The 24,217-nt window shown below is 38.3% G+C and overlaps 2 protein-coding genes across 2 annotated transcripts; one reads left to right on the top strand and one right to left on the bottom strand.

Annotated features, from left to right (window-relative positions):
- Nucleotides 1–17,369: 17,369 nt before the first annotated feature.
- On the top strand, nucleotides 17,370–21,400 carry LOC103338972 (Chaperone DnaJ-domain superfamily protein). Its single transcript, XM_008242247.3, has 3 exons — nucleotides 17,370–17,793; nucleotides 19,663–19,731; nucleotides 20,631–21,400. The coding sequence occupies exons 1-3, from the start codon at nucleotides 17,485–17,487 to the stop codon at nucleotides 21,243–21,245; spliced, it is 993 nt and encodes a 330-aa protein (XP_008240469.2). The 5' UTR covers nucleotides 17,370–17,484; the 3' UTR covers nucleotides 21,246–21,400.
- A 193-nt stretch (nucleotides 21,401–21,593) lies between these two features.
- On the bottom strand, nucleotides 21,594–22,238 carry LOC103338973 (Methyltransferase-related protein). The gene is made up of 2 exons (XM_016796450.2): nucleotides 21,946–22,238; nucleotides 21,594–21,860 (listed from the first exon to the last, which is right to left on the bottom strand). The coding sequence occupies exons 1-2, from the start codon at nucleotides 22,102–22,104 to the stop codon at nucleotides 21,768–21,770; spliced, it is 252 nt and encodes an 83-aa protein (XP_016651936.2). The 5' UTR covers nucleotides 22,105–22,238; the 3' UTR covers nucleotides 21,594–21,767.
- Nucleotides 22,239–24,217: the final 1,979 nt, after the last annotated feature.

Raw genomic sequence — 24,217 nt, forward strand, 5'->3', positions numbered from 1 at the left:
CATTTCCTGGTGTATTTAATTTCCAGTGTCTTATCCATGCAGTCTGCCTTTATTGTTATTTATGAAATTTGTGAATATTGCCTTCACTATTGTTGCTGGTTGTTAAGTTACTGATAGGAAGTTTATTAGATTGCGTCCTTATACTGTTCATACCCTGTAATTGAGTTGATTTCTATTACATAGTATTAACAGTGTACTTCTATTATATAGTATTAACAGATTTTCAGTAACGAGGCATGCTTTATATTTTGCTCATATAGTTGTGCACTTGAAGTTTATGATATGCATAATGTGATTTTCACTAGGAAGATAGTTATATGACATAGTATTAACAATGTACTTTTTTTCCTTCTTGTAGAGGGCCTTTGCGATTGCTTCTGGTGAAACTATGAAAAATTGGATGTCAACTCACATCGTGGTTTTTTTTTTCCCATTCAAACCTTCCCACAAGAAATCCCTCCTATGCTTCTCAATTCTACTGGCTACTCCGATGGGGATCCTAAAAAGGGACATATAGTAAATCAGAATACTACTCAACATTGGCTGAATCATTATGAGTCTTCCCCCTTTGGATAAGCAGGCTCTCTTCCATTTTTGTAATCTATTCTCCATCTTTTCCAAAACGGGATCCCAGAACTTGATTGCTCTGGGTTCCCACCTAGGGGAAGACCCCACTTTGCATCCCCAAGCCCCCACTTTGCATCCCCAAGCCTCTACTAGCTCATTCAACCACCCATCGTCAAGATTAATGCCAACTAGAGAACATTTCGATTTGTTGATTTTCATACCAGATGCAAAACAGAAAAATTCCAGAATATGAAGGAGATTATTCCAATACTCTTCTTTTATCCTCTATGAAAAAAATGGTATCGTCGGCAAATTGGAGATGAGATACCTTTACCATCTTGTGCCCCGAAAAAAGTTCATGAAACTGATCAGCAGCTTGAGCTTTCTCCATAATTCTGCTTAACACGTCTATCACCAAAATAAACAGGAAAGGGGAGAGCGAGTGTCCTTGTCTCAGGCCCTTTGAGACCCAAAATTTACCCGTTGGTCTTCCATTAATCATCACAGAGAAATTAGCCATCTCAAGGCATCCTCGAATCCAACTTCTCCACTTGTCCCCAAAGCCTTTTCTAATCATAACCTCATCAACAAATCTCCTTTCCACATGATCGTAGGCTTTCTCAAAGTCAATTTTGAACACTATTCCTAACTTGTTAAACTTTCGACTTTTCTCCACCACCTCATTGGCAATCAAGGCCACATTCAAAATCTACCGACCCTTCACAAAAGCGCCCTGATAGCAAGATATAGTGCTGCCTAAAACTTCCGGCAATCTAGAAGCCAAAACTTTCGACACCATTTTGTACAGACTTGTCACCAGGTTGATAGGTAGGAAATCACTAACTTTAATGGATTCCTTCTTTTTCGGAATAAGGCAAATAAACATCTCATTTGTGATTGCATTGATTATGCCACAATTGAAGAAGTCCACCATGACTTTCATAAGATCCTCTTTCACAATATCCCAGTAAGACTGAAAAAGAAGCATGAACCTATCTGGTCCTGACGATTTATCTGTCCCACAATCAAAAACTGCCCTTTTAACCTCCTCCTCTTCAAAGGGTCTTTCCAGCCATTCAGCCTCCTCAACATTAATTGCATTCCAATTCAAACCTTTCAAACACCACCCTGCCTCTGTGTTGCTGCTATATAGATTTTTGAAGAAGTTAATGATCTCTAATTCTATTTCCCCATCATTGACAACCACGCCAGAGCCCTCTACTTCCAGCTTCTGAATAAAATTCCTTTTCCTTCTGCCGCTTGCTACGCGATGAAAAAACTTAGTGTTGTTGTCTCCATCTCTTACGTACTGAATTTTCCCCCTTTGTCTCCACTTCACCTCTTATTTGTGAACTAAATCACTCATCAAAAGGTATAAACCTTCCCTTTCTTTTCTTAAATTATTATCTAACCCACCCTGTCCTTCCATCAAATCAAGAGCAGCAGTTCTAGCTTTCGCCTCTTTCTTTGCAGAGACCAAATCTCCAAAAACTTCTTTATTCCAATCCTTCATTTTCTGTTTTAGAGTCCTCAACCTTCTAGAGAATTTGTAGCCTTCCCACCCGTTAATCTGGTCATCCCCCCACCACTGCTTGACTTTCTTATTAAATTCCAGGTGTTCTAGCCACATATTTTCAAAACGGAAAGGGCCAGGACCCTATTTCAAATTAGAAGTGTCCAACTGAATGGGACAGTGATCAGAAATAACTCTTGCCAGCACCGTATGTTTAACCTGGGGGAAAGAATCTTCCCAAGCTTATGAAAAGAGGAATATGTCAAGTCTTCTGCACACTACGTTTACTCTAAAATTAGACCATGTAAAGCCAGCGTTTAAGAGACGTGGGTCTCGCAGATTTGTGTCGTCGATAAAATCATTAAAATTCTTCATACTACTTGTCATCTTTCCTCCGTTAGATTTCTCAGAGACAAACGTAACCACGTTGAAGTCCCCCCCAATACACCATTTGTTACCACATAAACCGAACAACCCCGCTAGTTCCTCCCAAAATCTTCTTCTATCCCTAGGATGGCAAAAGCCATAAATACTTGAAACCCACCAATCCTCCCCAAGAAACATCCAGAATTCTTATAGAAACAGAGAGTTCCTCAATTTCATAGTCAGAAATAGAGATAGTTTGATAATTCCACGTCACCACAGTCCCACCAGACATACCCCTTGAAGGGGCATATACCCACTCTTTGAATCTATACCCCCAAATACCAGCTGCAAGGCTTATGTCAAAAACTTCTTTCTTCGTCTCCTACAAAATAACAATATATGGATTTATACGTAACAACTGCTCCGTCACCACCACCCTTTTCCTTTTACTCCCGAGACCTCTCACATTCCAAGATATGATCTTCATTAATTTAACTTGGCCTCCCTCTTAAGCAAAGTAGACTGCACATTATCCACTTCCGGTTCGACCCTAGTTGAACACCGTTTCCCCTTCCTGCCAAATTCACCATTTGTTCAGCTAGATTTCAAGAGGCACCCAAGTGACAACTGCTTCCTAATTGGAACCATTGTGAGATTCAGCTCGGCCAAAATTCGAGAATGTTTCTTGTCACCCAGCCTCATTCTTCTGTTGTAACTCAGTGTTTCAGTTTTTTTAGTCATCTCCTCTACCATCCCTACACCACCTCCCCCCTCAATGCCTTGTGAAATCAAAGGCATAGCATCGTCGTTCCTTTCCATGCCTGGCACCTTATCATCGCCGTCATCATTGCATCCCCCAAGTTTTTTATCCAAAGCATCCCACCATGACCCTCCAAAACAATCCCTTCGGTTTGCCCAGTCAAAATTTCAGCGACAGACCCGTCATCGCATTCAATTACATTAATTAACTCCTCCACATCAGATGGAAGGTTATCCTCCTCTATCATAACTGAAGCAATGAATCTTCCATCCATAGAATCACATGATTCATCCCATTGTCTCGTTTCAGCCACAGTAGCAAACTCCCCTCCGTGTCTAGGTCGCATATCTTGCGTGAAGGAGATGCACCGTCTTCTAGATAGAGTCCTCCTTCCACTTAAAAAACTGAACTTGGATAAAAATATGATTTTTTGTTGAGCACGTCCGACCATCTCCCATTAGTCGGGTTGACTTTATGACGGGATCTTCTGGAAATTGGCGAAGTTCCGTAGTTGGCTCCATCTGTGGAGCCTGCGACATAGATAATCTGCTGATCCCACAGACCCCACTTTTGCATTCCAATGTTTTAGCCGCTATACTACAACAGTGATGCTTCTCGGTCCATTCGAAGTTATTCTTGCCGATGTGATTGCCCCGTTCTCCCTCCACGGAGGGAGGGAACAAAATTCCTTGGATTGGAAAGCCGCGTCGAACCGTCTTCGACGCATGGTTCCAACGGTTTCCGACAACCCGCTATTTTAGGCGGAGGAAGCCGAGAAATGGTGGGCCTAATGGCAGGAGATAGAGGTTTGATCTTCACAAAATAGCTCTCTGATCCTTCATTGATAATCACAATCTCAGGAAGAAATCCCACGTGACTTTTCCTAGTTTTGATTCTTGCTTCGAACATATACTTGAAGTTTTCCGTCCTCTGGTCCAATTCAATTAGCCCCCAATATTCATTCCCTATATGTTCAAAGTAGTCTTTTCTCCACCAATGCATATGGAGACCAAAGTCCCCAAGCCAACCACCATAGCTTACAATTTTAGGGATATTATTTTCCAGACCACGTTCCCAACTATATGAGAATATGTATGTTTGTCCCTCCACCGCCAATTTACCAATGCTACTGACTCTCATGGCCTCCATTTTACATTCACAAACGAAGAAAGCCTGTTAATTTGGTATGGAAATAGTTCAACATCTTTATCTAACATTCTTGTAAGGGCCATCCTAATATCACTCCAAGATTGATGTAGAACTTGCCTTTCACAGACCACCACTTCCCAACCGAAGTGTAGTTCTCAGAACTGTTCTTTCTGCCTAATCTCAATTTCAACTGCCTCCTTGTAAGTTTTGCCCGCTCTACTCTATCTGCTCGATGCAGTACAATCAGCTTCGGCAGATAGGTTGACCCTATTTGAGTTGATTCTCCCTGTCAAAATGAACACTAAGTTTTCTTTCATTAAAGCCCATCCAATGTTGTTTCGGCCCTGAGGAACAACCACATACCTAACTACGCCATGTACCCACTTTATCGGTCACATATGAAAACCCTTCTCCACCCACACTTGATAAGAATCTCCCTTGTATTGTCGGAAAAATCTCTGTTCTTTATTTTCCAAAAGCACCTGCAACTCTTCGACCAGCCAATTCACACATCTGAGCTCAAGATAGACATGGAACAAATGCTCTCTAACCTTTTCTGTAATCAGGATTGACCCTGCATAGGAAAGATCATCTACCTTAATTCGGAATTCCTTTACTTCAACACTAAATAACCTGGGTAGATGTCTCACACTCACCGCTCCCCCTACCTCTTTCTCTCTCTTTCTCTCTCTCTCTCTCTCGTTCTCATATTTGACATCATTGCACAAGGATATATCCTCTTTGATACACCAATGAGGAGAAATGCATGCCCATGGTTGCTCACTTTTTCATGATCGACCTTCAGAGTAGCCTTGGCTTTCCAGATCATACTGTACAACTGAAAATCAAAGGTAGTGGCATTACTACATAAGTAAGTACAACTTACAAGAACGATTCCCTTCACACCTTCCTTGCATCCAAATTATCAAGTACCAACCTGAATCTTTAATATAGCATGCAATGAAGAAAGGTCCTTGTTCTCGAAATCATTTAAACTCAAACATTTGCTTTCCTAACAATCCAATCCATCGAATTGTCTCGAAGAAAGAAACATACTTCCATATTTCCCTAAGAATCGGATATTCCTCTATATACTGTTAAGTTGCTTCTTATATACACACTCAAGGACACACTTAGTATCGCTTTCAATAATAATCCATCTATCTCCCGTGGCTCTTGCCATCTTCACCCCAGCAAGAATCGCCTCCTCTTTAGCCTCATGTGGCGAAGATATTGACATAGTGATTGTTTCCCCTCTCATGAACACCCCTATGTCATCACAAGCCACAACTCTCACCCCTGTCAACAAGCTCTCCATTTTGCAGGCTGCATCAGAATTGACCTTTAAAATGGTCTTTGGAAGGGGCATCTCTCCTTCCAAATCTCCCAGCAAATAATTCCAACAAAACACAATTTATCGATGCCAGAACTATTCTTATACAATAGAGACTGGATATCAAGTAGCCAAGAATCAAACGTGGTAATTTTATGGGCTGGAAGCTTGTAATTCAAAAGAGAATCGAACCAAATGTATTCCACCCACAGACACATCAAAAATGACAAGTGGGTAGGACATTAGGATTTTTCTATAAAGATTGGCCTTCACACAGATAACATCAACCACCACTCTCTAAAGGAATTTTCTAATTTTCTGGACCACTTCCAAATTCCATATTGTATCCTAAACTCGTCTTTCCACTTGATGAAAATAGTACTTAAGTACCGAGAGAGAAGTTGATCGTTCAGAAAAAGCTGAGTGGTACCCACTCTTGACTAGGTAGTAGCCTCCTCTTTCTTAAGGCCAAATAAGTTGGTCCGGTTCATCCATGTTACAAAGAGGAATAGCCTTAATGAAATATGCCTCAGCTTGAGATAAAAGGTGCTCAATACTTTGGAGCAACCAAGTATTCCCATCCCGGTCAATAATAGAGCTCACCATCGTTGGTATGGGGCCATAATCAATATGAGATGGGGACGTGTGAGATTTATCCAATGGAGGAAGCCAGTTATGATACCATATCTGATGAGGGTCTCAAATGACATCTTTTTAATATTATTTTGGAGACTTTATGATCGAAATTTGGCTTAATAAAGATAATTTCACTTGTTGTTACATTTCATTCTCACCAATTGGATTTATGAATTTTCTATATTTAATTTGGTGAACTTATTAGGTGAATTTATCTTTTGTAGGAAGTTGGAAAGCCAAAAGATGAAGATATATATTTGTCCAAGTTCAAGCCAAGTGTGAAGAGAATTGCTCGCATATTTTATTGAAGAATTGATTTTGAGATTATTGTGATTATAAAGAGAAGTAAATAGGGAGAAGAGAAGACAAAACTGTTGAAGCTAAAAGGCCTTTTTATGTCATTCATAGCCATTTAACCCCACTACCTCACCATTATTTCTTTTCCACTAACTCTCCACTATCAACACATGTTCAATCCAATTAATCCCTCACTTAAATTCTTCATTACCCACCATGAATGTATTAACTTTCCACTCACCTTATTGACTACTATAAATCACCCATCAACTTATTTGGCAAGGACACCACTATGACAGATTTCTTTATCCATTTCATTCAAAATTTAGTTATGTTTTCCTTTGTAATGAGTTGCTAGAACTTTAGCTAAAGCTAAAGGGAATGTGTTTTGAGTTAGTTTATTGTTCTTTAATCCAATATACGGTATGAATTGCTAAATTCTTTTATTTTTGGTTGTTCAATATTTTCATATTCTTTTATTTTGATTGATGTTAAGTGCTACTATCTTTTCATGAGTTCAATTATATTTTTCTCATTGTTCAGAACTAACTTAAAATGCTTTTAAATTAAAAAAAATAAATATTAAGCAATTCCATTTTCTGAACAATCATTAATAAAAGATAACATTGAAAAATTAAATTGGTTTTAATTTCTTTATCTTCTGGTTAAAGTTTCTCAATGATAATTTTAATCGAGTTATAATTTGTATTAAAGAGCATGAAACACATTTTGCTTAAAGAATTGAACCTTGATGCCTTAACACTTCCATTATTGATATTTCATTTTTAATAAACTCAATCTCTACAACACTAAAATCAAATTACTTTTCCACTTTGCTTGTCAATTTTATTTTGGTACGTTTAATTATTTCTTTGTGTGCAGACATTTGTCTTCCTGTTCTTTGAGGATACCATACTTGAACTTCCAAGATTATTACTAAGTGTGACTACTTACACTTTTGTAGACGCAACAAAATCCAAACAGGGCTCCCATCTCCAATTTACCACTTAGACCCTTCAAAAAAATGTTTCCTACCCTTGAACAAGCTAATCTAGGCCCAAGATGAAAAATCAAAGTTTGGGAAATATTTTCTTTTGATCACATGAGCCCATAGAGAAATTTGGGTTACATCACAATCGCCAGCACTGCTTGGGAAAGAGTTTGTTGATGCTTGATTTTTGCACCACTAATTCAAATGTGCCTAAAACCTTTTAGCCCAACCTTTCTCAAGGATGGTTCTTTTGGCTTCGAGAACGCACTTATGTAGAACTTTCTTTTCCTTGTATTTTGGGGAGCAACGTTGTGCCATGGGCAATGGATGTTGACTTCCGTAAGGAGAAGACAAGAAAAGGTCACTAGAGGTGGTGGTAGGGCCACCAACCACCCTTCGATGCCTAAGTCAGATCTTTCCTAAAAGAAATATTATAAGTAGTATTCTTAAGTCGAGGGAAAGTTCTAGCTACCTATTTTTTTGAAAAGTATTGCTTTTTATATTAGGAAGGAGGAGCCCTCTTTTGTTCTCTTCTGATGTGCAACTAGTAGACCTCTGATGACATAGCATTCTCGGATTGAGGGGTCGACGGGATTATGGCACGTGGTTGTTTCTGCTATGGGATCAACGCACCTTTTGGGATCAAGTCTGGTGGGCTTTGGTGCCAAGGTTTGGGCCTTCTCAAAGGCGTAGAACATGGTCTCATGCGTGAGTCCTTGGTGCCTGGTCATTTCATGGGCCTGGATGGCCTTGACTTGTCTCAATCGAGCTTGACCAGTGTTATAGGAGGCCAATTCTGGGTTTAGAGGGGGCCAGTCACTTCCTCAAGTGAGCTGGGACTAAGTCCACTTTGGGTTCTTAAGGGTAGGCCTCAGAGACACTTCACGTACAACAGAGAGCATTATTAAAAGTCTCAATATCTTGAAAGCCCAAACCCCTCACTTGTTTCAGAAGACAAATGGCATCCCAACTTTTTCAATGAATTATTTGCCCCTCACCAAAACCTTCCCAATTCATTATTGATTTTCTTGGAAATTCCTTTTGGGAATTGAAACAAGACATTGGGTAACAAGGGACAACTATAGCCATAAACTTGATAAGAACTTCTCTACCTGCCTTGAGAGGAGACTAACTTTCCAACCTTGTATCTTTTTTGAAATCCTTTCCTCAATATAGTTTTCTGCTTGTTGTTTTGACTTTCCTCAATTTGAGGGTTGTCCCAAATAGATCAATAGATTGTCCAACACCGGAACCCTCAAGACTTTTCTCATCTATAAAGCATGCTGATTTATGTGTAGTTAACTACCTGACCTCAGGCTTCATAATAGACGTCAAGTAATTTCATAATATTCATGCAATCATGTTTGGTGGCTCTTATGAAAAATAAAACATCATCAACAAATAACATATGTGAGATACCAGGGCCCCCTCTACAAATTTGGATACTGTGAAGCCTGCCCTGATCCACTGCCCCAGTGATGTTACGATAAAAAACCTCGTTGACCAAGAGAAATAGATAGGGGATAACGGGTCTCCTTGTCTCAAACCATGGGAGGGGAATAAAAAAAGCCTATGGTTTACTATTTAGGAGTAAGGAGAAACAAACATGTCGAATACAACACATGACAAACTCAACCCAACGACAATCGAAGCCCATTTGCTTGGCTCTTGATATATCAAGAGTCATTCCTTCTCAATAGCCAACAAGTGTTTCTTTTCTTTTCTTTTTCTTTCAACTCCTTTAATTTAAGTCTCTTTGCTAGTTTTCTTTAACTTGGGTAAGTTAAGGAGGAAGAGATGAAGGGGAGGGTGACTTGCAGGTTGTTGAAGAAAGGAGGAGGAGAGGTTGAACAACGTTTTATTTTTTGCTCAATTGAACCTTGTTTTTGACACCAGGCAGCAACCTATAGTGCAATGAAATAGAAATTTTTTTTAAATAATAAGAATAACCAATATCTATTTGTTTCTTGTCTCAAAGAAAAGAATACCTAGCAAAAGACCCATTTGAATGAATTGTCAAAAACAAAAAGGTTCAATTGAGCAAAAAACAAAACGTTGTTTAGCCTCTCCTCCTTCTCCCTCTCCCTCTCCTCCTCCTTTCTTCAACAAGCATGAAAAATCTTTTTTTTTTCTTCCAAACGATGCTTAGCGATACTTGTCCTTTTAGGGAATTTGAGAAGCATTATCTGCTGGTGCATCGACTTGATGACGAACCACACTATCTACATGAGGCTTTTTGTATTAATAATCTTGATTTGCCTTTTCCTAACTATGACGTTATTTATGTTTTTCCAGTGACTTGCAAACTAGGTCTCCATGCTCGCACTTCTTCTCATCATCCATCTGAGCCTATCTCTTTGGGAGGTGCTTCTAGCTCAACTAATAAGGTTGCTTAGCCTAAGGAAATCATTCACATCATTTATTTTAATTTTGAGGAAGAGGTTAAGCTTTTGCACGAGAAGTTCTTTTCTCAATCTAGGTCTTCTCTTGATGTTGTTTGGGCCAAAAATTGACACATCCAGCCCAAGGCCCATCAGAACAAACAAAGCTGAGTTGGGCCTCACAGGCCCAACATAAAAGGAAGAGGGAGTCCAGACCAAAAGAAGGGAACAATCCCACATGGCAACCTCTGGGATAAAAGTCAGACAATGGCGGAAGTCGCAGGGATGAAAAGTCGCAAAGGCACCTGGGATGAAAAAGTCGCAATAGCAACGCCATATAAGAAGTGGTGAAGGGTTCGTGACATCAAGAAGAACTGAAGATTAAATCCCCCTTATATATGTATATACAGAGATTTTTTCCTGTCTTTACAGAGAAGGTAATTCTCCCAAGATAGATAAGCAGGTTACAATCTCGAGAGGGATAAGCAGAAAGCGGAGTCATCCACAAGGGGCTGAAAAGCAAGTGATCACCTATCCGAGAGCCTATCTGCGAGAATTGAAGAAGAAGAGGAAAATGGGGAAAATATCTTTGCCGCCCAATAAAAAAACACAATCACCCTACTCCAGAGAAGAAACAGTTTTTCTATAAATACAAGAAGGAGTGAACAGGGTAGAACACTCAAAAAAACCAAAATCAATCAAAAACAAAAACTCAAAATGACTTCAAAACACTGAAGCAACCAAAGCTCATTGAGCCAAGACACAAACAAACAACTCAACCAGAAGCTCACTTGAATTCCAAGTGAAAACCAGCTTTAGATTAGAATTCCCAAGGTTCGACTTAGAAAATAAGTCATTCAAATTTCACAGTGCAGTCTCTAGCCCATCAAGTCCTCGAGAACGACCATACGCCCAAGAAGCCGATTCGCCCACTGAAGCTTCACAAAAGCTTAAAATACATTGAAGCTCTGCCATAATCAACATTTGGTATCGATTTAAAGTTGAAACTTAGCAATCGAGTTGTCAACATTCCAGTCCACCGGACATTTCAAATCCAGCGAGCCTCCCATCCAGGCAGAAATGGAGTTCCAATTGTATCTTCATCTCTCTAGCATGAGTATTTATTGTTATAGTTTTGTAAAAGGCAGTTCTGCCTAAAAACATTTAAATTCCATCATTCGCTTAAAACAGTTTAAATTCCATCATTCTCAAAGCAGTTTAAATTTCATCAACCATTTTGGCCAAACAGCCTGTTTATACTGAGATAAATTGTTAAAGTCCTCACCCGTCTGAGGCAAGAAAAGAACTTATTTGGGAGATATTCCTCACCCAAATTCACAATCGTTTGTTTGCAGAAATCAGTAACTTGGGGCGCAAGTTATCTACTCCAAACTAAGTCTGCTAGAATTTTTATTGCTAGCAGTGGCACGCTCGCACACCAAAGAAAGCTGACTTGTCGACCAGTTTATGGTTCTCAAGGCAGTGGGGAACTTTGCCCTTCCATCACAGGAGTGGACACAGAAACGGGCAAACAGATGTGATGAAGATGAAATATGATATGGGTAATACTTTTGATGGATTTATATGGCAAACTAGTTCTTCTGCTAATTTATAAGGATTCCATTATTTGCATAATGATATGTACTATTTGGCTCATGTTCCTTATGATAATTTATTATTTACTATTATCTACGTTGGCACTATAAATTTAAATAAATATTTATTTTTCATAGACTTTCATGGAAATATTTATGCAAAAGAAGAGCCTCGGTTTAATATTCATGCCCTAAGAAAAGAACTTGGACAAATTGTGTGGAAAATCTTGAGATATCTCCCTATATATGTTTCCTCTTTTGGATTCTATAGGAACGATGATGGAATTAGTGTAAGAGCAAATGTTCAAGGATCTCATTATGGAATATGGCCATTTGTTTTTGTATCTAAATTTCCTTAATTTCAACTAACGAAATCTCAGGAAATCCTTACTTTTGTAAACATATAGTTGCAAAAAGCTATCTTTTATACAGACAGATGGCCATATTCCATAATGAGACGAGTATGGACTTGAGCTTGGCCAAATTATACCCAGATTCAATATTTCCTAGACAAGAATTTCAATTCTAGTCTTCTGTAGATGCTAGTAACAATAGAACCTTATATTGAACGGAGAAGTGCCTTGGGCTAAGGGAATATGATGGTCCACCTAGAGGTGTGAGAAGGAAGTCGAGTGGGTGGCTTGAATGAATCTGAAAATTGCTCGAGGACTTGGAGGATTTCTAAAGAAATGTTCATATATCTTAGGCCACAAGGGAAGAAGGAACAAGTTGGGCCAAGAACCCTTCTTTTTTAAATGCTGAGATTTCGAGCCATGAGTTGGGAAATAATAGTTGTTGTAGGTGAAAAGGTTAGGCCTACCCAGTTATCTGATTGATCCCCAATGTTGAAGAGCATAATCTTTTGTTTAACATCTCATTCAATGACACCCAATGTTTCTGGCCATTATGCCCCTAAGACGATATCAAAGCCAACTACTTCGAGCAATTCAAAAATGGAGGTTATACCACTAAATCTGCACAAAGAGGTTATGCACGTGCCTTGAGGGACCATTTTTTCTCATGATGTTGTATAAAGCTATTGAGCAGAGAAAATGTCAATGGGGAGAGCCAATTATTATTATTATTTTTGCAATTCTAGATGGAGGAAATTGAATGTTGCCTTAGAGTCCATGAAAACATGAATGGGCCCAACCTTTCTCACTGCATGTTGTAGGGGAAATCAAGACCAATGATGGAATGGATGGTAAATTCCATATCCACCTGTGCTTGTGGTGTTTCAGGGGTCTTGGGTGTTAGTGGACAATCGTGGAACTCCAAAGGTTCCTTATGTGGTTCAACGACGTCAATCAAGGCCACAATGTACCTTTCGTTGCAGTTTAAACAAAGGCATTTTGCTCATCGATCTTGGGCCTCGGCTTGTATCAGGAGTCATGGAGCTGATGGTTGGGGTAGATTGGGTGAGAGTAAGGGTGAAGGGGTGGGGGCTTAGGTTGTGGTGGAAAGGGAATGACATTTAAAAGAATGAACGATTAAAATAAGGATTGTGATGGGCTCGACATTTTTTATTTTTAGTATTGAACCAGGGCTAGGCATTTTGCCTTAGAAATGGTATGGGCTGCAAGGCTTGAACATCAAAGCGGAATTCTTTTAGCCCCCAACCAAAAACATGTTTGAACTGGGACTCAGTTAAATCAAAGGCTTGACATGCTAGTTTGGTGAATAAGGCAAAATACTCCTCTAGAGTTCCCATCTGTTGAATGTGAGAAAAGGTGGATTTGAAAGCATTCATGTATGAAAAGCCAAAATGTTGAAGCAACAAAGTGAAAAAAAGGGTCCAATCCTTGGGCAATCGTTGCTCAAACCAGCGTATCCATAAGGAGGCGTCACCGCTAAAATGAACACCAACAAATATCACTTTATAGTCCTCAGGAACTCTATAATAGATAAGGAAATGCTTAGAGATGCAAGCTAGTGGTACGAGTCCTCGCTGAAAAAATGTTGTACATCCAGTTTAAGGGGTTTCATTTGCATTGTGTAGGTAGAGGTGGAGGAGATGTGGGTTGGGATAATTGTATACCTGGGGGGTGGTGTATGGACGAATGAAGGATGGGTAAGGTGGGGATGAAATGGCGGTGTGCATTGCGTCGAAGAATACGGATGCAGGATGAAGGTGGTTGTGGGCTAATGGTGGGGACTTGGGTATTGTGTTCTTGCGATGGGGGTGAATTTCACAAATGCCAGAGTTCCTCGACTATTGTTTGCTAGAGGTGGGTTAGTTGAGAGGTAAGGGTAGATTAAAGGGTGGCGTGGGAGGTGGTTAGGGTCTCGACAAATTTTTGGAGGGTGTTAATGAAGGATTGTTTGACTTATTGGTTGGCTAGGAGAGTAGTGATGGTGTCTAAAGCGTCTTGGAGCTAATTATCTAGTTGGTCATGTCAAAAGTCATGTGAAATGGTGACGGCCCTGGGTTCAAGTGTAGTGGCCTTTCCAGAGTCTATGATGGGGCTCTAATAATACCATAATGACAGGTACATAGGAATTTGCCAAAACATAAGAAATAAAATATAGCTGAAATAGGATGTTTTTTCCCACCACTCTTTCTAATACAATAAGGATGAAAATTGTAGACAATGATAGATTGTGTGCCACGTCCTGGTTTACATAACGGCTAATTAGAGTGTGTCCATCATGGTGAGAGGTTCTAGAGAAACATAAATTTAAGTATAGGTTCGAATGAAGGTGTATGGGTTCGTTGTATCTGATTTTTCGTAGAAAGACATGATAAGAGAAACTTTCATCTTGACTTTTAACTTAATTTTCATTTGCATATCAAATAGTAGAGCATTATAAATTTTATATAAATTTTACGAAATAGAGAGCAGTTATTAGTGAGATATTATTGGGTTCTCAACTAAAAGGATTTGATGAAAGTTCGTATTGTCATTTGATTTGGCGTTGCTATCATGAAAATGAAGAACTTTCTGCGGTAAGAAACAAATTTCCCATGACAAAACCAAGACTACATAAGCACAACTCATTAAATCCAAACTTAAAAATTGAGAAACCCAGTACCTATAAGGATGAAGACTTGCAAAAATCCATTTAATGAACGCATGAAACCAAACTGGAAAAACCCCTTAGTTTTCTTTGCCCACCCAATTCGTTCTTTCTTTTTTGTTGTGAAATTCTTCTTGTACCTTTTGGCTAAGATTATGGAGAGAAAAAACCTGAAGAGAAAATCAGAGAAGAAAGAAGAGAACTATCAAGTTACTGCTTGGGTGGAAGGGTGCGTCTTTTTTGTTGTTTAAAAATCAAACCAGACTGTGATTGTTTGGTTTGGTTCGGCTTTGAGATTTTGCATAATCCAAGAATTTCACCTCTAACTATGAAATTCAAATGCCCCTCACTATTCCTGTTAATCATTACTTCAATCCCAAAGGGCAACAAAATAGGACCGAAATCCTATGATGTTATCCCATGCTAATGTATTCAAAGCGTAGGCTTACTTTGAGCACTCTAATTCCTTCAAAGTAACAACACCGGAGGCATGACCCGGAAAATTAAGGCCAGGATCGTAGAGCCGATAAAAGGTACCTGCCAACTAGTGCACACCAAAGGTGGACCAATCAACCTAACCCAAGATTTAACTTCAAGCTTTTTAACTACAACAACCTAAATATACGCTATTGGAACTGAAATTACCGTGGCTGCTGGCACAAGACTTGCCTTCCAATGGATCCTCGTAAAGGGATTGAGATTGTACTCATTCCAACTACTAGACTTTATGAGCCCGGTATAGTTATTTATTGTCACCACCTCCCCATGTCAGGATTGGGTAATTTGCACACATGCTACCTTCCTTGGAAATGGTAGATGTTTCTCAGGTTCCTTCTCTTGAATTAAACCCTAATTCTCCATCACCCGTCACCACCATGGTAGGCCCCTATCCTACCATCAAAAGATTATAGGGTAGATATTTGAATGATGCGTTGTCAGCACGATGGATATGCGATCTGTTGAGTTGTCATGAATCATCAGAGCAACAGGCAGAGCCATGTCAGCCTTTTATCTAATAAATGCATCCTTTCCAGAAGTTGGAGTTTATTACACGTATCAGCTCTAAGATTACTAGGGTTATCTGAGTAATAGGTACCATCAAACAAACTATAACTTATTTAATGAGCCATTAACTAAACCGAATCGAACTGTCTACTTTTATATTTATATTTATTTTATTTTATTTAGCATGTGTAATCCTCTCATTGGACAATAACTAGATATAAATGTTTATGTTGTAAAATGAACGGTATATGCAGGAATATTGAGATGCACGTAAAGTAAATAAGAGACAATATTTAACGAGATTTAACAATGCCTACGTTCTCGGAGAGCAGCAACAGTAACTTTTCACGATGTAAAATAATAGGGCTACATTTTTAGTGTTTACAATATCTGTGGCTCATTGATATTTCTCTCTGCTATCTTTTTCTCTCCACTCACTCACCCTCTTTCTTCATTCTCTTCTTTCTTATCTTCCTTTCTTTCCTTTCTACCTGGGCTCTCATTTCTTCTTAGATGGTGTGTGTAAAATGCAAGAGAAGGATGAAGCCTTTTTATAGGCAAAGTTGATAGCTTCCCGTGAATTGTGGTTGACTTTCAAGGGAGTATGGCAGACAAACTTCACCATTATTTTTCTTCAATCAATTAGGTAGTGGGCTCAACCATTTTGGGCTCCATTTTTGACTTTACAACAGTTTAATTTGAAGTTCGATGTAACTTTAAAGTTATTGATATTTGAATTATAACTATATTAGTTATTAAATTTAAGGTTTCATAGGATATTGAATTTTAGGATGGTTGTTTTTTTGGTCAAAGAATTTTAGGATGATTTGATAAGCTAGAAAATGAAAAATCTATGTAGCATATTATGATTTTTTTTTTAATTTTTTTTTTGTTTTGTAATTTGGATAGCAAATTTGAAAAAATGCAAAAGAAAAAAAATATTTGTGCAAAACTAAATTGATTTTTAATTTTTGTTAAAATGAAACTGAATTAAATCGTTTTATTGTAATTGATTCGTCCACAATTTTAAGTGAAACTAATCTAATCCAGACGATGCCACCTCTATTAGGTGGGTGTGAATATGAGGGCTCAAATTAAAATCATCTTAACCTTTAAATTATGGGTGTGCAAGATCCAACTAAATCCGTGCAAACCGACAGATTCAATCCAACCCAATCCAATTTTAATTAGTTTCTATAATTTGGTGGATTGAATTGGATCCCTAATTTCCAAAACCAACATGATTGGATCATATGACGGATTTGCTTGTGTCCATTTTCATATCTAGTTTCATGTATATTTTGTTCATTAGGTGATTTTCATTAAGAAAGTTATAAACATTTTAAATAATTTGATGGAGTTATGTTTAATATATTATAAATTCAAAATAATTTTATCTAACATTTCATTTATAATTTACATCTATGTCTATTAAAATATTTGATTATATTAAACTTGACCATAAATAATTCATATTTCATTATTATCTTTTTTTTTCTTTCTAAAAACTCATCATCCAATCTGATCAAATTGATATTATATTGGATTGAATTGGATTTAAACTTCTAATGTGATCGGATTGGATTGAAAAAATTATAATCCAATCAATATTAAATCGAATACAAATTGATAAAATTGTATTAATTTTGAAGCGATGTACACCTGCTTTAAATGAGGCCACACTTTTTGGCTTTTTTTATTTTATTTTAAAGTTTTTATTATTATTATTTTTTTATGATGAAGAAAAGTTGAAATTTTTTGGCTTTTCTTCAACTCCAATCGTAAGGTGCTATTAGACAAGTTAGAAAATGGACTGAATCGCAAAATCGAAGACGACAGTAGGTAGTGGCCGTATATACATGAACGAAGGATAATGGTGGCGCAGCAGCTCCTGGTGGGTCCCATCCCCATCAGCGGCGGCAATGGCAGCCCCGGTGCCGGTGGCTTCTATTCTAATTTCAGCCGTTTGTTTTCCCTACCATGTCATTTTCAGCGTAGAAGAAGAGGGAGAACTCGTACTCGCCGGTGGACCCCACAATCAACGTCATCATCGTGGTCGTCGTCGTCATCATCATCATGGGCCATGATTAACGGCCAGCAGACCCACTACGGCGTGCTGGGCCTCTCACGCCATGCCACCTCCGCCGAAATCAAGAGGGCTTATCGCCTTCTCGCTCGTAAGGTACTCTCTCACTCATTCACTTGCCCCTAATTTCGTGGTTAGCCTCTGTTTTTCTTTAATTAGTTTTGGTTGGTTCCTAAGAAACTCTAGAGGTCACCCTGTAAAGTTCTGCAGTTTTGCAACATTAACGATTCATTTGTATTTTAGGAATAAAAATTTATTATTATTTTATTTGTGATTGGAACTTGATAGCATTTCCAAAGAATCTGTGGTACAGAAGTATACATTTGTAGGGATAAATAATTTATAGAATCATATCTTATAAAACATAAAATAAAAGGAATTTGTAGAAGCATAATTGAATGCTAATTACCTGATGCTTGGATTTGTTACTGATAAAATTAACTTTACTCTTGGTGGAGATGATGATGTGTATGAAGGGTTGGAGTCCTCATTAGAGCCTCTTTACAAGGGTTATAAGGGATGTGAGGTCCCTTGGCCAAATGATTAACTGGTGTTTTGAGCTTGTTAGAGTATATCAAACATAGTTCTACTCTGTAGAGCTCGGGATTTCACAACATGCTGAGAGTAATGTGTTCTCAGAGGATCCCCCTTGTGATTTAGCAATAACATTTACATAGATCAGCTTGGGAGGGTACAGAGATGCATTCATACACATTGGATAAAATTTCATATTTATGTTCTATTTTCTTGTTGTGGGGGAAAACGTAGTGTTCCGTTTGTATTGTACTTCATATGTTCTCTTTTTGGTTAAATTTCCCATTAAGTCTTGCATAGATGTATATCGTTATGGTGATGAATAGATTTTAAGAGGCATTGATGCAGTTGGGCTAGTTCTTTTAGCCCTTTCTCCCAAACCCCTTATCAGGTTGATCCCTAGGGAATGAACTCCCTTTGACATTAGGTGGTGTTTGGTTTCTGGAATGAATGTAATTCAGATTTGGTATAATGGAATCTAGGTAAGAGTGGAGTTTGGAGAGAGTTTGAGAGTAGATAAGATAACTGAAAATTGGTAAAGAGTGCAGTTGGTATTATTTCACATTTCGGGGGATTCGTTGATGGGAATGTCCATTTCATTCCAAAGTTTAATCCAATAAACCAAACACTATCTTATAGATAGCATTATAAATGAAAGAAGAGGTCTTGTGTCCCATGTTACACCTATGAGGAAGAAGGGGAGAAAAGAAGTGCAGCCATCTTCACCACATTGATTTTCCGTGTATTGAGTCTATTGACTACTTATGGAACTTATATTCACTTGTGTTGGACAATTTTGGGGTACTTTCAACTTCATTACTTGAAAAATGTGTGAGAGAAATATAATATATCTTTCCTATTGTGAAATATGTTTGTAGTTATTTCATTATGTTTATTCCATGAGGGAAACTAAAGGACACACACGTATGCAGACACAGTCAATCACACAGATTCATACCCACAACCTATCAAAGATATTCACTCCCTTCTCCAACTTATATAGTAGAACCATGATGGACGTTGTCTTGTCAAACACTGACATGTATGACATGTGCTTTTTCTGATTTGGTTGGTTAAAGCTGTTGCTAAGACGTGTTCAAATTCACCAATTTAATTGGGATTCATGGATTCTGTTTTTGTTTGTGTATGCTGTATTGCTTATTAATGATTGCAAGGTATGATATAATGGAATGCACGTGTGTGTTGACATGTAATTTTCTTAGTGACTGGTAAATGCCTGAGGCACTGACATCCTTGGTTTGTTGTGATATGTTGACACTTGGATTTGTGGATATAACCATAATATTTTCTTCCCTACTGCATTCATGCAGTTAGGAGGTCTAACTGAAATTGATTTTCAAGCAATTTATGGACTTTATAAGGCAGAGGCTAATAGTTAAGAACTTATGCATTCTTGCATATCTATTGCAGTATCACCCTGATGTTAGCAAAGATTCTCAAGCTGAAGAGGTGTTCAAGAGTATCCGTCAGGCATATGAGGTGAGTAGTAACTAATAGTTTTTTTTTTCTTCTTCATATCGGTAACCTTGTTGCTTTTGAAATCTGATATTATAAATTATGCCTCTTTGTTACTGGACCTCGGTGAAATGTCTAATATGCCCAGATCATTTTTAAGGAACTTTAATAATAATTTGAAGAACCAAGGATGGTATGTCATTGTACACTACCCTAAGTTGTTTTCTAATTGTAATCAGTTTATTTCTTTTATTATTCATCTTCTTTCTCAGCCAATCCATTCTCCTCCTCTACACCCAAACCGTCTCTCTTCCCACCCCCCACTTCCATCATGTTACAGATGCAATTGCCTTCTATGTACCAATAGATGCTTTTATATGAATGTAAAACTGGAAATCTCTTGTAACTGGAGGAAAAAAAAAAAGGAAACCTCTTTTGATCCGTTGAGAAGACCATTCTGTCTCTTTAGCATCTATATTTAATTGATGTTGAAGTAAATCACTCCTCTTTTTACTCCTGACTTTCCTGCTTCCTGAGCAGTTCTTTCTTCTTTTGTAATTTACTAATAACTGCATTTGTAAAAATTAGAACTCTAATTTCTATTATGACCATTCTGTCTCTTATCTCATATGTTTTCCAATTTACCCTGAGGTAAATGGTTTAAATAGCTAAAAGAAAATGTAATTTCCAATACCTGACTGTTTCTTTATGAATTCCCTGGAACCACAAATGAATTAGGAGAACAAGCAGATCAACCTTGGTTATCGACGTAAGTGTCTTGTGTCCTTGACTGGAGCTGTTATCATGATAGAATGTCTAAGCAGAGCATTTTCTTTTCCGTAAAAGTCTCTTTTTCCTTTTTTCCTTTTTTGTTCATGTTTAGTAGACGCAATGACTGGACCCTTCATGTCACTTATGAACAGATTCTATCTAATGAAGCAACCAGGACTCAGTATGACCAAGAACTTAAATTTCAAAAGGACACTGGCAGGAAATACAGTGGAAAATGGAGCTACAGCCCTGAATTTGAAGATGGAGTAAGGATCTATAAGTGGGCTGAAGTGAGGCAGAAAATGCAACAGGAGAGACATTGGAAACGCTATCATGTCAATGAAGAAAGTTCGTCATATGGTAAAACTGATGAAGCAACTGAAGAAGGAGAGGCAGTGCAAGAGAGAGGTTCCTTCAGTGAAGTGCTTAGATCTGCCTTTGTATCTCTGTTCTTGTTGCAGACATTTGGATCCTGTTTATCTCTCACTTTTAGTAGCCTGATGGCCTTATTTGACAGGAAGTTGGATGCTGGATATAAGATTGGTTATGTAATTGCATGGGTTTTAGGTGGGAGAGGTGGTATCTTGCTCACTTTGTGCCTGTCGTTTGCAAGTTGGGTTTGTGGAAAAACCAGCAGCAATATAGTTGCTCTGGTGGTGGTAGCCATGTGGGTTGGCTCAAACCTTGCAAGATTTGCACCACTTCCACAAGGTGCTCTGCTTACTCTCCTGTACATGTCTATTAAGCTACAAGTTGATTTGAACTAAAACCGCTGCTGTAACGCGAATGTGTTGTATCTGCTTTTTTCTTTTAATGGATAAAGAAGGTGTTGTACATATGTTGTATTATTGACTACAATCCTTACAATTGTGTAAACTGGTTCATTGCAAAAAAATGTAGATGAGAAATTCATGTTCTTTTAGACCAGGAGTATACTATGGGCTGATCTTTGTGCACTAAATCTCCATTCTGTACCAATATTTTTGTTTTGTCAAAGTAGATTTAAAAGAAAGGAGTTGGTCTGCTTGGCTGCACCAATCAGTTGCCACTCAATTTCCTCAAAAGTATGTGCAAATTTGATCATTCTTTTCTGGTAAATGAAAATTGACACTGCATTTGCAGAATGGTAACTCATATATTTTTCTCTCTAACCAAACACAATCATCAACTCCTTCGTCCTTCCCCACGAAAAAGAAAAGAAAAGAAAATAAATCAAGAAGATTTGCATGTTTTTCCAGTAATATACCCTCGATTAAAAGAAATTTAAAAAAAAAACCATTTACAATTGGCTAACAATTTTTGACTTGCTCTTGTTTCATCTTCCTCCACAAGTATCTCCCGCTGGCCATGTCAACAAGTACCCAGAAGACATTCTGAGTCATCTGAAATTCAATTCACCGACATTAACAAAATGACACAGATAATTATATTACTTGAAGAAGAAAAAGAAGAAGGAAATAAGCATACCATTCTCAAATTGAACTCTTCTTTTTTGGTTGGTATATTTTCATCGGTAGAATCCTGTGAGTTGATGTCAGTTCCGGGAGAAGAACGAACCGTCCTCCACGCACAATATCCTGCAAGAATCGCTGAAAAGAACACCAAGATGAACCTCAGAGGACACATTTGGTTTTGCTTTCTGGAAATCAGCACCAGAGAGAGAGAGAGAGAGAGAGAGAGAGAGAGGGGATTGGATGAAGCTCTTACACCAAAAAAAAAGGAAAAAAAAAAACAAGAGCTATTAGTTGTGTTTTCTAAGGAAGATAGGGAATAAATAAAGACAGCCAAAAGAACGAAAGCCTTTACTTTTTCAAGGTTGAAATTAATTTATATGAGAATGAGAAAGCGCGTAGTCGGTAATCGAAGTTTTCTTCTGCATGTTGCTTTCTGACTTGGTACATTTCATATAATTCGTTGTATATGATTGGTCAATGGTAGGTGGCTGGCTTATCAACTGCTCCTATTCTTAGTCAACGTTTTCCAAGACATACAGATGACAGAAGGGCGCTCCACTATCTCAAAAATAAATTAAATGCAAAATAAAATACAACAAAAATAATAATAACTCTCAAACTATATTCAATTATTGATGATTTCAAAACACATGCATGAGTTCTTATAAACTCTAAAAATACTCTTCTTCCTAATATGGACCTCCATATAGAAACAAAATAATACTATTTTAAATATAATTAAAATATTAAAATAAAATAACATCAAAACTAAAACTATTCACCGAAAACCAGAACACCCCCAACAACCGCCGACTAGCCCCGTTCTCCGGCATATATGCCCAGCCACCCACATCTAGTCGCCCTTGCCTTAGCACAACAACAAGCCCAATCATAGCTAGTGGCGGAGCTAGAATTTTATATTTGAGGGGGCCAAAATGTTAACACAAAAAGTTTAGTTGTATATTTTTTTTTGGCATATTGAGTAAACTATTGCGTACAAAAGCACTAAATTGAAATGCAAGGGTTTTTTTTCATAAATGTAGTATGATTTTACTATTATATTCATATTAAAATACAATTTTGACTAGTATTGATTTGTGGTGAGGAGGCCATAGGCTTTTTTTTTTTTTTGGTCAAAAAGAAGCTTTCATTAGCAGGAGAGCAAACCAAACAAATTACAACTCAAAGAACAAGGAAAAAACCAAACCATGCAACAGAATAGAAGTGCATGTAAAGCCATAAACTCAAATAAAACTCATACAAGCTGCTACAAGAAAGAGCCCCACGAAATCGGAATGGTACGACAATCCAAAATCAGAGAGTCATGGCCATCTTGAAACAATGCAAGCTATGTGGAGGCTCGAGGAGGGCAGGGAAGACCGTCACGATTTAAGATATGCACAAGAGAGGTGGGGGGCTTGGATACCTGCAGACTTCCGGACTCGACCTCGATAGTGCCAGACGCAAGATGATCTGCCGCTTCATTGTTATTCCTACCAGTCCATGCCCAATTACAGTTTGAGAAGATGGAGTTGCATTCACGAATCCTTGATAGAAGTGGGTATAGATTCCATCTTCCACGTTTTATGTTTCCTTTCACGCTCTGAACCAGCTCTTTGGAGTCAGATTCAAAGCAAACCTCGATAAGCCCAGCTCAGATGCCCATTTGCAACCTTCCAAACCAGCAATTGCCTCAGCCATGATCGCAGATTCCGCTTGAAATGATAGGCATTTCGCTCCCACGAACTCACCATTAGCATTTCGTGCAATAAGACCTGCTCCTGCTTTGCCAGAGGATGCCAACCAAGCAGCATCAAAGTTAACTTTAATAACATGGGCATCCGGGGCTGTCCAAGAGGTAGGATTTGGAGAGGGTCCTTCGTAAAGCTTCCTCACATTCCTTTTGTTATTCAACGCAGCCAGCTCCTCCACTTGAGAAAGAATGGTTTTGATGGCCAAGAGGGGTTGTGGTTTGCAATGATCAAAGACAAAACGGTTCCTTGATTTCCAAATAATCCAGCAAGTAACAGCAATAATGCAAGATATGCGCCTTTTTTCCTCCTTAGATTGGAGCCCATCCATGGTACATTTCAGCAACCATTGGTCAAAGGTGGTAATTCCCTGCTTGTCAATTTTATAATTAAGAGGGCCTCCAAACCAAATCAATTTGACCCACGGGCAAAAGAGGAGCAAATGCTCAATAGATTCCTCATGAGCTTGGCATATAGGACATAATGGGGTTTGAGCAATTTTGCGTTTGTGGAGAGCCATCGTTGTAGGTAGCC

This window comes from Prunus mume, linkage group LG8, assembly GCF_029339155.1.
Source record: "Prunus mume cultivar Tortuosa linkage group LG8, ASM2933915v1, whole genome shotgun sequence".
NCBI lineage: Eukaryota > Viridiplantae > Streptophyta > Magnoliopsida > Rosales > Rosaceae > Prunus > Prunus mume.